Source organism: Saccostrea cucullata, unplaced genomic scaffold (assembly GCF_032062105.1).
Source record: "Saccostrea cucullata isolate Sc308-1 unplaced genomic scaffold, CSIRO_AGI_Scuc_v1 ctg4332, whole genome shotgun sequence".
NCBI lineage: Eukaryota > Metazoa > Mollusca > Bivalvia > Ostreida > Ostreidae > Saccostrea > Saccostrea cuccullata.
In genome coordinates, this window is record NW_026931399.1 from 25,848 (window position 1) to 40,913 (window position 15,066).

At 33.5% G+C, this 15,066-nt stretch overlaps 1 protein-coding gene across 1 annotated transcript; it reads left to right on the forward strand.

The window, feature by feature from the left end:
- The first annotated feature begins 1,838 nt into the window (after nt 1-1,838).
- Nucleotides 1,839-4,922, forward strand: LOC134232520 (uncharacterized). The gene is made up of 4 exons (XM_062714498.1): nt 1,839-1,954; nt 2,081-2,186; nt 2,543-2,685; nt 4,242-4,922. The coding sequence occupies exons 2-4, from the start codon at nt 2,083-2,085 to the stop codon at nt 4,319-4,321; spliced, it is 327 nt and encodes a 108-aa protein (XP_062570482.1). The 5' UTR covers nt 1,839-1,954; nt 2,081-2,082; the 3' UTR covers nt 4,322-4,922.
- The last annotated feature ends 10,144 nt before the right edge of the window (nt 4,923-15,066 follow it).

Here is a 15,066-nt window from a genome sequence, read left to right on the forward strand (position 1 = left end):
TTTAAAAAATTAAAAATTTTTTAATAATTGTTGAAAACGACAAACACCCCGTTTGTCGTTTTCAACAATTATTAAAAATTTTTTTTGTTGTTTGCCTAAGTAGTTGAAAACATGTAAATATTTTATATCAAACTTACTAATCATCTAAAAGAGAAAACTCCAAAGGACATATGTACAGGCTTTAGGGGAGTTATACTGCTTATCAAAGTCAAAACATTGGATTAACGTAGAACGGATCACAAATAAAACTAGAGATACTGTGAGCAGTGAGCTTACTAAATGATACCCGTATGATTATAAATGGCAAGGTCTATGTTTTGCTCTGAAAGAGACCCGAAATAAGTGTCAGATCAAAAAGTAAAATAGGAGGTCCACAATGGCATTACGTAAAAAAGAATCTGTGAAAGTATCATTAAATTTTATTCAGTGGTATAAAGGAGGAGTTGCGGATAAGTGATGGGTACCCTTCAATATTATAGAAAGAATGGCAGCGTCATTGTTTTGCTATGCGAAACCCAAAATATGTGTCGGATCAAAAAATAAAATATATAGAAGGTACACAATGGCGTTCCATACGTTATATGCAAATACAACAGACCCTCAGTTTCATAAAGTTTTAGTTCTTGTATAGAGGTTATATAGAACGAAAGAATTGCACCCACTCCACAATGTGACGCTTAAGTCTTGTCTGTGTCTCATGCGATTTAAAATTTGGTGAGGCTTCACGGTTTATAAAGCGTAAACTGCCCCAAGTTATGTTATATAGTATAATATAAGTTGAAATAAGCTTCATTCCTTAAATAAAAAAGCAATTGAAAGACATCACAAGCCAGGCATTCAGCATCAGTATGACAGAAATTTGTATGTTACATAGATCATTAGAGTATTATTCCATTTGATTTTATATTTGTAAGTTAAATATATTTATGAAAGGAAGAGAGGTTAAAGAAATGATACAACTGCATCTTTTTTTTTTTTACAGTGATGTTGTTTCTACAACAATGTTGTGTGTGACCAAGTTTGAATCAGGCTGCAAGAATCATTCAATATTTAAAATATCAAAACCAGTAATACAACAGCTTCATACAGCATGCAAAGCTGGTAAGGACAAGATTTAGAAAAATAATATGACTCAATTTCTTTAAATATTCCACCAGTTACTGTAGTATATAAAATATGGTCTGTTTCTGAGAACAATCTCCTTTTAAAAATAAAGATTAAATTGACATATTCATCAAAGATTTGTAAACCTATTAAAGCAAAGTCTTCTTCCAAAATTGTAAAATTATTTGCTGGATTGCCCATAGTTCAGAACCCAGTGTCGAATATCTGTCATGTGTTTCTATCTTTTAAAAAAATCTACAAGATTATTAAATCAAACTCAAATATACATGTAGATTAAGGTGCATTTTTATGTTCCATGTTTGCATTAAAGGTGATTTGAATTCTTTTTAAATAATCTTACATTAATTATGAACCTTTAGGTGAAAATAATTCACGGGGCTTTTTTGTCAATATTTTTAGGAATAGAAAAAAAACGTACTGACGCTCTTTACATTATATACTGGATTCTACTTGTAGTTTGTAAGGGCGGATGCCTATATGGATTGGATTTTCCAATTGAGAACTGCACGTAAGTATTTTGTATTTATAACTGATTTTTATTATTTTCCTTGTAACAATTTTACAGTTTGGCTTCATTTAGAATATAAACACTCTTTTAAAACTATGAAAAAAGGCGAGGTCCTTAGCATTTTTATTGTGGAGATAACTTATATTACGGTTTGAATAAATCTAAAACTTCAAAAAACTTATGGTGACACATCTTTTATTGACACACAGAGATCTATATTGTGTCTGGAATCCCAACTTGAGAATTGTCCACAGAATAAAGACATACAAAGGAAAATTAAGGGATTGAAAAATCTTTGTTCTGACATATCTAGGAAGACAGGTTTGAGTTTTTTTTAATGAATGGGGGAAATATGTTTTTTAAATAATTTAATATTTGAAAAAGAAAAGAAATCATGAAATATACAAAAATGCTTCCTCTTAAGATTGCATTATTGGCCTTTTAAAGGTATGAATTCCTTCAAGACTTGTCTTGCCAGCTCCAAAATTAAACAGAACTGCAAGCAATTCTTAAAACCACCTTTGCAAAAAGAAACGGAAAGTAACGAATGCAAGTAAGTGTTACTTTTTCCTTATGTTAAAACAGAAAGATTGATTTCGACTTTTAAAAAAAATGTATATAGTTTGTAATATTTTTCATTCCAATAATTAGTTGGAAAAAAATTGATATTCAAAGCGCCCCACAAGAATTAATTATAAATAAGTGTTGATAATGTTAATTTTTTTTGGCCTAGAGTAAAGATTTAGTACCCAAATAAGGCAAGCTACATGTTCACGGTCACGAATAATTTTTCATGGACTTATGTAGGTTCATATAAGTACTCCTTTTAAGTTGGTACAAAATTCACATAAAGACTGTTATATATTTTTTGTTTAAATGTGACTACCTCTTTTTTATATGTTATCACAGAAGAATATCAGATTATTCATCATGTGCTACGATGGCTTTACCTACGTGTGATAATGAAGAAATTAAGGAATTTGTATCAGAAACTGCTAAAACACTTACGATTTTGAATTCAAGGCGTGAAGGTGGCATCCAGTGTCAATCGAGTAAGTTGAAAATTGGCGGTAAAATAAGGATAAATTACAAGCTTGTTTTCTTTTCAGTTCAGTGATTTCGAGACACTTCAAAGAAGTTGTACATAGCTATCAGTAACAATAACTGCCAAAAGGAACTGGAAAATGTATTATCTGTCCAAATTGTCTTTGTTCGAGATGTTTTTAAAACGATTAAATGTTATTTATCAATGTCAGTGAAAATCGGGAAAAACATGCCATGCCAGATGGTAGGAAATAAAATATGATTTTATTTACATATTGTAGATTGGTGAAATTGTGCTCTCTTGGAATCCGCTTTAATTCATGAAGGGTTCAACAATTATTTTTCTTAAATGTATAGGTTGATCATGGGTTAAGCTGAAATATATTTTGAAATACAATAAGTGAACTTAACATCAATTAAATTTTATCATTATTAGTTTCTTGATTATCATAAATATAAAGTTAATTGATTTAAAATGGAATGTATGATTAAAAATTATTACGGTCGCTACAGTCAAACCTAAAGCATCAGGGTTACTCGCTCTCTCCGTGGACAGAAGGGTCTGAGTTTGAATCTCGTCTGCGACTGACCTAAATCGACAAAAAATAGATAGAAACTGTTCATTCGCCATGCACTCGGCAGTTTGAAGTGAATGTTGCTGGTCCTTCGGATAAGACCTTAAAATCCGAGGCCCCTTGTCACGGCGGGCGTTGGCACGATAAAGATCCATCACTGTTTAAAGATCCTGAGTGCCGAGTAAAGGTCCAAATTTGAAGCTCCTCACAGGTATATAACAACATATGAGTGAAAAATTCTCAAATTGGGACGTTAAAGGAGCTAGGTGGTTGTGGCCATTTTAAGACTATTTTGATCTCCTGTAGAAGAAGAGCTCCATATAGAGATATAATAAAATGATCAAATTTTAAAACTAAAATTTATGAAATTTTTCTTTGCCAAATGATAGTTGACAGCTTATGTTATCATATCTAGAAAAAAAAAGTTATATCTGGTGGTTAATTAAAAGATTATTTATTAATTTGACCCCCTAGCCTCTTTAAACAACATTCTATAAATCAATTAATCAAACCTAAGACGTACATGTAAGCATGTGTATTGACTGTTCTCAAAAGAAGTGAAGGTCAGGATTCTGTGGATGAGACAATTGAAACGGAAGCTTCCTGTCGCCAGCTCGTTGGCACAACAGCACAGTAGCCCCCTGAGAGCCATGAAATGTTGAAAATATGGAGATTAACGAACAGTATTAGATTTCAGAATTCAATGCAAACAATACAAATCAGGAGCAGAGAAATCACGGACATCTTAAACATCAGGGTTAAAAAAATTGAAGCCCTTCATCGGTACATGTATATGGTGACTTCCCCAAATGATTGAGAAAATTTAAACCACAAAATACAATAAATCAAACAAATTTAAACAAGGATATTGATTTTCCAACGTAATGATGTAATAAATTGTGAATAATTTATTGCATCTGTAGTGAATTTTATAAGGTTTTAGGATTACAACATATTTTCTATGCATTTAAAATACAATTATTTTTCAGGTGACGGGAGAACATATTTTCCGGATTTATCGACCCTCGTTCTTACAGGTCTCCTTACGTGGATGAGCATTTCCTTTTAAAACAACTACCTCAGTATTGTTTATTACAATGTATTACTTTTTAAAAAAAAAATTTTTAAACAATTTTTCTTGTAAATTTGGCTGTATCTAAAACGAGTGCATAGTGTAAAACTGCTTACGTAAATAATCGTATGGAAGTATTAGTTTCTCTAGAATGCGTCTGATATTTATTTATTTATATTGATGAATATTTTCTATTATAAAGAACGTTAGCTAGAATTCAAATCTGAACTCATGCTCACACATTGTTGAAAGGTATTCTAAAGGAGTTATTTGAAGATATCTGACAGTAGTATGGAATACAGTTTTAAGGTTCATTACTTAATCAACAAATGTGAGCATTACTTTATAGATGTATGAATGCAATAAAGATACAAAAATACATTGGTAAAATATTAAAATATTTTGAAGAAAAAAATTAAAGCAAACTTTTAGAATGTATATTTTACCTAGCGAATTATTTTCTTATTCTGTAATGGTGACATTCTTCCATTAAAAAAATATGATTGTAATCTTCCTTCTGGAAAAAGGCTTTTTATAAGAATGTTGTATGAATAATATATGTATCTTATGAAAAACAATCATCAAGTATGTAATGTAAATATGTGTTTCATTTCTTATAATTACATGTAACTTGCAAATGTATTTAAAGGGATATGGTCACAGTTTCACGAAAGATTTTCGTTTTTTCCCCATGTCTATAAAAACTTAATTAAAGGTATTTTTAATTATCATTAAAAATTGAATTTCAGTTGTCGAGAAAAAAGACAGAAATAGAACCTCAAAGCTTTGTTATTTAAACAAGGGTCGTGTTGTTTTGTTTGCATCTTAGGTTAAATATACTTATATGTTTTCTTTTAATGCATTTTTTTTCAATTAAGAAGTTAGCTCTATATACGATTAGACAGTTTCAAGTGATTTGCTGAATCTGGTTTTATTATTAATTTGATATTATATATATGTAAACAAAAATAAGGCACGAGTCTTTATGAGCTTTATGAGAAATTTAAAGTTCTGTATCTCTTTTGTCAATCAGCAAATGATGTTCAATGTTTTGCTGATTATTTGAATTGCCTTAATAAGGAATTTTAAACATTAACATAGGTCTAGTTTTTTGGGTATCCAGAGCATTAATGATAGTTGGAAACGTGGGATATCTTACATAACGGATGGAACCCGTTTTACATAAATTATCCCAAGTCTACAACTGTTCTTGATGTCCCCTAGCATATACCCAATATACTAGACAGTGATTCTTTATATTTACATTTTATTGTGACATAAAATTGTAAAATATAGATTTAAAAAAAAAAGTCTAATAGATTTAAATTACACGAGGCCTCCTAAGTATGTAAATTTCAATACCCCCCCACCCCACTGACGTCAAACACTAAAACAGCTGCACAAAAATTACATGCATATTAGGCCTCCCTAGCTCCTGAATTTTCCATTTCAGAAATAAATGTTCCGGTTGAATTATCAACTCACCTTCCTATCAAAGAGTTATCACAGAGAAAACAAGTAGAAGTCTAATATATTCACTTTAGAATAGTCTGTTATAAAAGAGAACAGGGGATCGGACTACATGTATTTCAACGCTTGATCTATACGTCCGATATGCGTTTTCATAATCATTACAACATCAATAGTAGAAGTCAGAACACAAACAAAAGGATAAGTTTTCATGTATTGCAATGGGTCTATTGTAAAGCAGTAACATTTTATTCGCCACAACAACAAAACATTTTTCCAAACAAAAGATACGATGTAGAATTCTTTTAATTTGTAATGTGACACTTCGTAATTGTTGATGGGGATTCATCCGTTGAATAGAAGGTTCTGTGTTCTTTTATTCGTTTTAAATATATGCAAGCTCTTTACCTTTTCCATCAACAATATGCAATAGGCAAACATGCTTTTGCGTTATCACAAATGCATGTGATGCAAGTAATGCCATAGTAATTAATCTGAATAGTAATCGATTTATTCAATCCGTAAAGAATGGAACATGTGCGCATCTGCATCATAATTTATTACTCTAGTAAGCGGATATACGGAGATCTAAATTTTTCACACTACAGGTAAGAAACACCTAGAATTTCTTCAAGGAAAAAAGAAGCTTGTGCTTCATTTATTACCACTAAAAATATTCAAAACGTATTTATTTCATAACTCTGCAATACATTAAATTTTATGAAGAGTCATACATTTGCACATGTAAGAGTAAGAACCACACCTAAAAGACATGTTACAGTTATTTTCGTCTATTTTTCTGAAATATCTGGTTTTCAATTTCAAGGAAAGATTAATTTGCCCTTTTAAAAAGGAATCCGTTTTAGGTAGTTTTATAATTATTATTTGTTATTCAGGATGTAACTGCTTAGGGTAAAATACTGACTGGAATGGATTGGAGTGGATTGGATTGAAGTTATATAATATATATCAAAAGCATTAGATACAAATTGAAGCAGGTTTGAAGCATGAAGCGAACTTACTTTTTGCCAAAATTAGATTTATGTCTAAGTAATTTTAAGGTCATTTCATGAGAAGAAAATCTTCACCATATAGAATGAGCGGAGCATAGCAAATTTTATTTGACGAATTTTTTTTCTTTATATGACCTTACTGACTTCAGAACCCTAGCTAAACAATGAATTAGAAATAAATCCTTTCTATTAATTAGAAATTAAAACATTATTGTTATGTAAACATTTTGTTTGTATTAATGATGAGCTAACTCGCCAAGCAATCCTTTAAGTTACGTGTAAGTGTCCTTTCCTTTTGGAAAACTGTCCATTCTTTTCAATAATGAACATTATTTCAATGCTCAAAACTGAATTTTTACAAAGCTTGAATTTAAGTGGCTCATGGAGGCTTATTGATTTCCGTAAGATAATTCGCATGATCCTACCTCTAGAATTTCTGGGTTCCTGTTCAATATTTGTACGTATATAGATTTTTTTTATGTTGAACCCTGTTCGTTATAAACACTCTTTTTCTTTCTACCATTTTAAAAGTACTTTATAAATACTACCAAACAACCACTTTTACGTTTGGAAAACGATTAATGATTTTATATATTTGTTGAAACATGCATTCAGAAAACAATGGCAGACAAAGAAAACAAACTGAAGGAAAAAAATATGGATGAATTGAAGCAAGAAAAAGTGAAAGGAAATAAAAAACGAAAGCAGACGATGGCGGAAGAAAATAAAAAACGGAATAATGAAAAGGTGGATTAAAATCTAATATCTTTAAGATCATTATCTGAAAAAAATAAAGAAAAAGTAATTTTTTTTATTTCAAAGTTGCTGCATTACTTCTTATTGATAATCTAAACCAATTTTATAAAGATAATTTAATTAAGAACTGAATGACATTAATGTTTTTTTTTATCTAGGCTCACGAAAAAGCCAGTTGTACGTTGATGATACTCACAGGAACAATAATGGTAAACTTTCCTTATTCAATTTTTTGAATAATAATGGTCACCCACGTGATGTAGTGGTAAGAGCATTTGCTCTAGAATCACGGAGTAGGAGTCAATCCTTACGTCGGAGGTTCAAACTCTACTATGGGACGTAGAGACTGGTCCTTTGGATGAGACCGTTTTAAAAGCCGAGGCCCCGTGTCGCAGTAGGTGTTGGCATGAAAAAGATCCTTCATCACTGCCCAATGACAAAATTTGCAGCTCTCCACCGGCAGGTGGTGGCGTCTCTATATGAGTGAAAAATTCTCGAGAGGAATACAAACAAACAAATAAACGAATAATAGTGATTAGTCTCTTCCCCCAAGTTAATGTTTATATTGAAAATAGAGATGCTTGTTATCTGCTATGTATTTTTCGTGTTTTTGACATCAATTATCTATCGATTGGTCACCTTTTTAACCTGAGAATTAAAATCAATTGTCACTTGAATTGTAGAATAAAATCAATTTTTGCAAAGGTTGTTGCAGTGGTCTTGGCATCTTGGTGTGATGTTACGAAACGTATCAAATCCTGTGATCTCAAGGAAGCCGTGGAATACCTACGCCTAAATTTTTCTGTATCTTGTAAGTATGAAAATTCTAAGAACATCAAACAGATCTGGGAAATAGGGATATCAGCACTTGTCCTGGATTTCGTATTTCTGTGTATGAGCCTGATTTTAGTGATGATTCCTGGTGAAAGACGAAGAACAGGATATATAGCTTGTTATTTCGTGGTAAGTTTTACTAATTATATTTACGTTACCGAACCTGCATATAATTACTTACTGATTTTAAAGTGTGGAATAACATCTTCTTTATCGTCTATTTTACAATATTGATTATACAGTCTCATATTTCCTAGCTGGCCATACAACCCCTTGTGTTATCAGTTCTGCTTTTTCTCCGGTACAACAATATCGTCGATTCCAAAACGACGAAAACGGATACGGTACGTTATCAATTTATTCAAACGTGCATGAAGTTTACTCAAGTTTATATTTTGATACAGATACCAAACCATATCATCACTGTGTTTTAACGTATTATACCTAAAAGGATATTTTATTTAAGATAAGCTTAGTGTGCCAAAGCCTTTACTATTAATATTCTTCCACAGGATTATGGAGAACTGAAGCGTCTAATGATTCAATCACTCACAGACAATTTTACTTCGGATGTTATAAGCATCAGCGATAGTACTTCCGACCGTTGGAACAACTTCTTTATCAAGGTTAATTGCATTCAAAATGTAGCTTTTTGAAAACATTTATGATTTTATCACCATTTCGAAACCCCGCATGGCAGCTGATGGCGGGGATTGAAGTTTCTCAAGTGCATATCAACTCCAAAGTTGTAGGTTAAAAAGTCAAAAGTGTTGGTTTCCAAAGGAAGGTCTTGTCATAAGGAATACACCTGTGAAATATGACAGCTCTGGTACTAACTGTTCAAAATTTATGGCCAAGGTTAAAGTTTTTTAAAAGTTGAAGGTCAAAAGTACAAAAATATTTATATCCACTGAAAAGTTTTGTCACAATAAATGCACGTGTGAAATATATATATATATTGTTATGGGTCAGAATTACCCGAAATGCCAGCAAAGATCAATAACACAATTTAAACTTAACAATAATTTATTTACAGTAATATATAATAAGTATACGAAACGTAAAGTACAAACTTAGCAAGAATCTAAAAATACATACATCAGAGTGTCCGTTGCTGCACACAATGTCCCAGTGAAAATATATCCCAGTAATATCTCAATAGTGCTTATACGGCAAAGTATTCACAATTATTGTATATGCATCGAATTGACAGGGTATTTATACAGTATCATAAATCTAGAAATTGTTAAAACATGATATTACTGGAACAATCTGGACATACACAAAATTTAAGAATGTTCTAGATCAAATGACCGAACATATTGACCACTCTGGAATGTTCAAGAAACTTAATGTCACTAACAATAGACATGATGAAACAATACAAATATAACACACCTCACAACACCTCCCCCCTTAAAAAGTTTGAATGTCAATGAAAACTTATATTATTAAAACATACGTACATTAATACAAAATCTAGTATGTTTACGATACTCTTGACAAGGCGTCTGCAATAACATTGTCTTTGCCTTTGATATGCTTAATTGTTATGTTGTATTCTTGTAACAACAAACTCCATCTAGTCAGTCTTTGATTCTTGTTTGACAATTTATGCAAAAATGTCAGGGGGTTGTGATCCGTATATACAAGAATTGGATGCAAAGTAACATTCAGATAAACATCAAAATGCTGTAAGGCTAACAACAAAGCAAGGCATTCCTTTTCAATGGTGGAATACTTTTGTTGACATTTTGTAAGTTTCTTTGAAAAATAAGAAACAACTCTATCTACCTTATCACTATGTTCTTGAAACAAAGCTGCCCCGATTCCAACATCACTAGCATCAACAGTAAGCTTAAATTGCTTAGAAAAATCTGGAGTTGACAGAACTGGGTTGCTCATAAGGACAGATTTGATTTTATGAAAGGATTTTTCACAGTCCTTTGTCCATTTAAAGTTAACCCTCATTTGTAAAAGATTTGTAAGTGGACTAACAACTGAGGAAAAATTTGGACAAAATTTTCTGTAAAACCCAGCCATGCCCAAAAATCTCATTAATTCCTTCTTGTTTGTAGGAATCGGGAACTTTGCAATAGCTTCCACTTTAGCCATAATGGGTGTAACATAACCTTGACCTACTTTATGACCTAAATACTCTACATAGGCATGACAAAATTCGCTCTTCTCAAGGTTCACAGTTAAGTTTGCTTTAGCTAAAATGTCAAATAAAGCACGCATGATTCGGAGATGTTCGTCCCATGTGTTGCTGTATATGACGACATCATCAATGTAGGCCTCGCATCCCTCAAGGTCTTGAAGAAGGGAGTGAATCATCCTTTGGAATGTAGCTGGTGCGTTTTTCATGCCAAAAGGCATTACTTTATACTGGTAAAGTCCATCTGGTGTAGCAAAAGCAGATATTTCTTTTGCTCTTTCTGTTAACGGTACTTGCCAGTAGCCTTTCAACAGGTCAAATTTACTGACAAATTTCGCGTTTCCAATGTTGTCAATACAGTCATCGATTCTAGGTATTGGATATGAATCAGTTTTGGTAACAGAATTCACCTTTCTAAAGTCTGTACATAATCGGTACGAACCGTCCTGTTTTGGTACAAGAATACACGGTGAGCTCCAATCACTTTTACTAGGTTCAACAATGTCATTGTCCAACATGTACTGCACTTCCCTTCTTAGGTACTGCAATTTTATTGGATTCATACGGTACGGATGTTGTTTGATAGGCAGAACGTCACTCACTATGACATCATGACAAGCTGCATTAGTTTTCTTTGGAACATCCGAGAAGATTTGATGATACTCATTCATCAAGTTTTTAACTTGTTCTTTTTGGTGAATGTTCAAATGTCCAAGTTTGGCATCAAAATCAGCCAAAATTTCTGAGTTTTTCAAGCGGACACTCTGATTACAATCTTTCTCATTCATTTCTACACTCGTATCACTTTCAATACAATTTTGAACAGTCTTAGCATTGGCTAAAGTGGAAACTGGTTTTACAGAATTTCGGTCACACCTTTCAAAATACTCTTTTAACATGTTAATGTGACAAACCCGTTTCTCTTTACGTCGACCTGGTGTCTTAACTACATAGTTTACATCACTGATCTTGCTTTCAATTTCATAAGGGCCATAAAATCTGGCCTGTAAAGGATGACCAGGGATAGGTAAAAATACAAGAACCTTATCACCTGGCTTAAACACCCTATTTCTAGCATCTTTGTCATACCACATTTTCATTTTCAACTGAGAACTCTTCAAATTTTCTTGTGCTAATTTACAAGCATTGTAAAGTTTTTCTTTGAAATCAGACACATAATCTAAAAGATTAAGATCACTAGTCTCAGTCAGCCACTTTTCCTTCAACAATTTCAAAGGACCTCTAACTGTATGACCGAACACCAATTCAAAAGGACTGAACCCAAGAGACTCCTGGACTGCTTCTCGTGCAGCAAATAGCACAAGATGAACCCCTTCATCCCAGTCTTTTTCATACTGGTAACAATAGGTCTTCAGCATTGTTTTTAGGGTTTGATGAAAACGTTCTAGCGCTCCCTGGGACTCAGGATGATAAGCAGTTGATCTATATTGCCTTATACCTAACTCATGCATGACTTGCTGGAACAACCCCGACATAAAATTTGAGCCTTGATCCGACTGAATTGCCTTGGGTGCTCCTACAAAACTGAAAAACTTGGTTAGGGCCTTAACTATGCTCTTTGCCTTTATATTCCTTAGAGGTATGGCTTCAGGAAATCGAGTGGATGTACACATAATGGTAAGTAAATACTGGTTTCCAGATCTGGTCCTAGGCAAAGGTCCTACACAATCCACCAATACTCGACTAAACGGTTCTTCAAAAGCTGGAATGGGTTGGAGAGGAGCAGATGGTATCTTCTGATTTGGTTTACCTACCATCTGACAGACATGGCATGACTTGCAAAACTTCGAAACATCCTTTCTTAGCTTAGGCCAATAAAAATGACTCAAAATCCTATTATAAGTCTTACTGATACCTAAATGACCAGCCATAGGTGTATCGTGAGCTAAACTCATGACATCTCGACGATAAGCAGCTGGGACCACTATTTGGTGAACAACACGCCACACTTCATCTGGAGAAGCATCAGGTGGTCGCCATTTTCGCATAAGGATGCCATCTTTCATATAGAAGCATTCTCCAACTTTAGTAGCCTCTTCTGGTGGAAGTGCCCTCTTACTAAGTTGAATGATATCTGGGTCTTTATGTTGTGCTGAAAGTAACTGCTCTCGGCTTAGGATATCCTTGTCTTGGCTTTCTGGTAGATTTGATTCATCTTCATCACCACTAAATTTTGATAAAGGTTCATTCGTCACCGACTTCTTGATATTGTGTGGTTCCATGATTGTTTGAGTGCCATCAAGGTCAGATAAGAAAGTGTCATTCAAATCAATATCAGTAGAGGATTTCGTCTCGTCAAATGATTGAGTATGGTCTGCTTCCATTTCTCGTCTTCTGGCCATCGCTCTAGTAACAGCACAGGCTGGATAAATGTCATCATCTTCATCATCGCACATGACATCTGGATTAATCTTCTCACAAACTATAGGATCTGGTACAACTTTCCCACCAGCTAAATCGTTGCCTAACAACAAAGAAATGCCTGGAACGGGAAGAGTAGGTCGAACACCTACGATAACAGGTCCAGTAACTAAATCTGACTTCAAACTAATTCTATGCAGGGGAACATCAATGACGCCTAGCTCCACACCCTGTAATAAAACTGACCCACCAGTAGAAGTCTGCTCAGACAAAGGAAGCACGCCCTCTAACAATAACGTTTGTGCAGCACCAGTATCTCTCAAAATCTGGACAGGTTTTATTTCGCTAGAGTCACCGAGTGAAACAAATCCCTGAGACATAAAGGGCTTATAATCCTCCATAGAATCAATAGAACTGGACTGTGAACCCTGGACATCAGGAGTGTCAGAACAAATCGAAACTAAGGCTTCTCTATCACCTCTAACTGCCGCACAAGCATGTGGTTGAGTTTTATCAAAATCATTTTTTCTCTTAAGTTTAAAGCATTCACTGATCAGATGACCTTTTTTCTTACAATAACTACAAGTAGGAAGCGACCCTATTCCAGAAGATCCTTCAAAACGTCCTGGACCGGACTTAAAACCACCTTGGGATGGAGACTGGGAACTTGTGAAAGACTGAGACCCTGAACCACTCTTTTTATATGTGTCTGAATTGGTAGAATTACTGCTAGTCTGAGATCTTGAAACAAAATTCTTTTTATGAGACAGAGCATAAGTATCAGATATGACTGCTGCCTCTTCAAGAGTTTTCACATTCTTATCTTCTAAATGTGTTTTCAAATCTTGAGGAACACACTCCTTAAACTCTTCTACCAGGATGACTTGGCGCAAATTAGCAAAAGTTTTATCAAGTTTCTTAGATCTAAACCAGTGATCGAATAAATCTTCTTTCTCTCGTGAAAATTCAACAAATGTTTGATTATCAAACTTTCTATACTTTCTAAACTTTTGTCTATATGCTTCAGGTACTAATTCATATGCTTTTAATATTGCTGCTTTGACCTTCTCATAGTCTGAACTCTCAACTACCCCTAGTGCAGAGTATACCTCAGCCGCTTTTCCAGCCAGTACACTTTGTAACATTGTTGACCAAACATTTCGTGGCCATTTAAGATTCTCTGCGACCTTTTCAAATTGGGGAAAATATTTGTCTACAGATTTTTCTTGAAATTTTGGAACTAATCTGATATTTTTTGCTGCGTCAAATTCAGTTTTGACAACTGACGGTTCTGGTTGGTTTTGTAATTTTAATTTCTCTAATTCAAAGTTCATTGCACGCTCTTCTCTTTCTGCTGCTAATTTTCTAATTCAAATTTTCGTTCACGCTCTCGTTCTTCTCTTTCTAATTTGTCTAATTCAAATTTTCGTTCACGCTCTCGTTCTTCTCTTTCTCTTTCTCGCTCTTCTCTTTCTTTTTCTCGATCTTCTCTTTCTAATTTTTCTCTTTCTAATCGCATTTTCTCTAACTCTAATTGAAACTGATATTCTGCCATTTTGTAAGAGCCTAACTCTGATTTAACTGTATATTCTGGAAGATCGTATTTTTCAAAGATGTTTTCTTCTACTAGTTTGTTTGCAACCTTAATTCTAATGTCTTGCTTTCTCTGAGAGGATTTAACATCTAACCCAAAATGCAAACCTAATGCGATCAAGTCATCCTTTTTTAACGTATCAAAAACCTGAACACTTGGTGAACTAAGAAAGTCTGTGACCGAAAACACCATGTTGATTTCTGCTGGCTTATAATCAAATTTAACGGTTCAATAAACAAAATTCTGACAATAAACTGCAAAAGTGCAAGAAATTCTTTATCCCGGACGAGCCCCCAATTCTGTTATGGGTCAGAATTACCCGAAATGCCAGCAAAGATCAATAACACAATTTAAACTTAACAATAATTTATTTACAGTAATATATAATAAGTATACGAAACGTAAAGTACAAACTTAGCAAGAATCTAAAAATACATACATCAGAGTGTCCGTTGCTGCACACAATGTCCCAGTGAAAATATATCCCAGTAATATCTCAATAGTGCTTATACGGCAAAGTATTCACAATTATTGT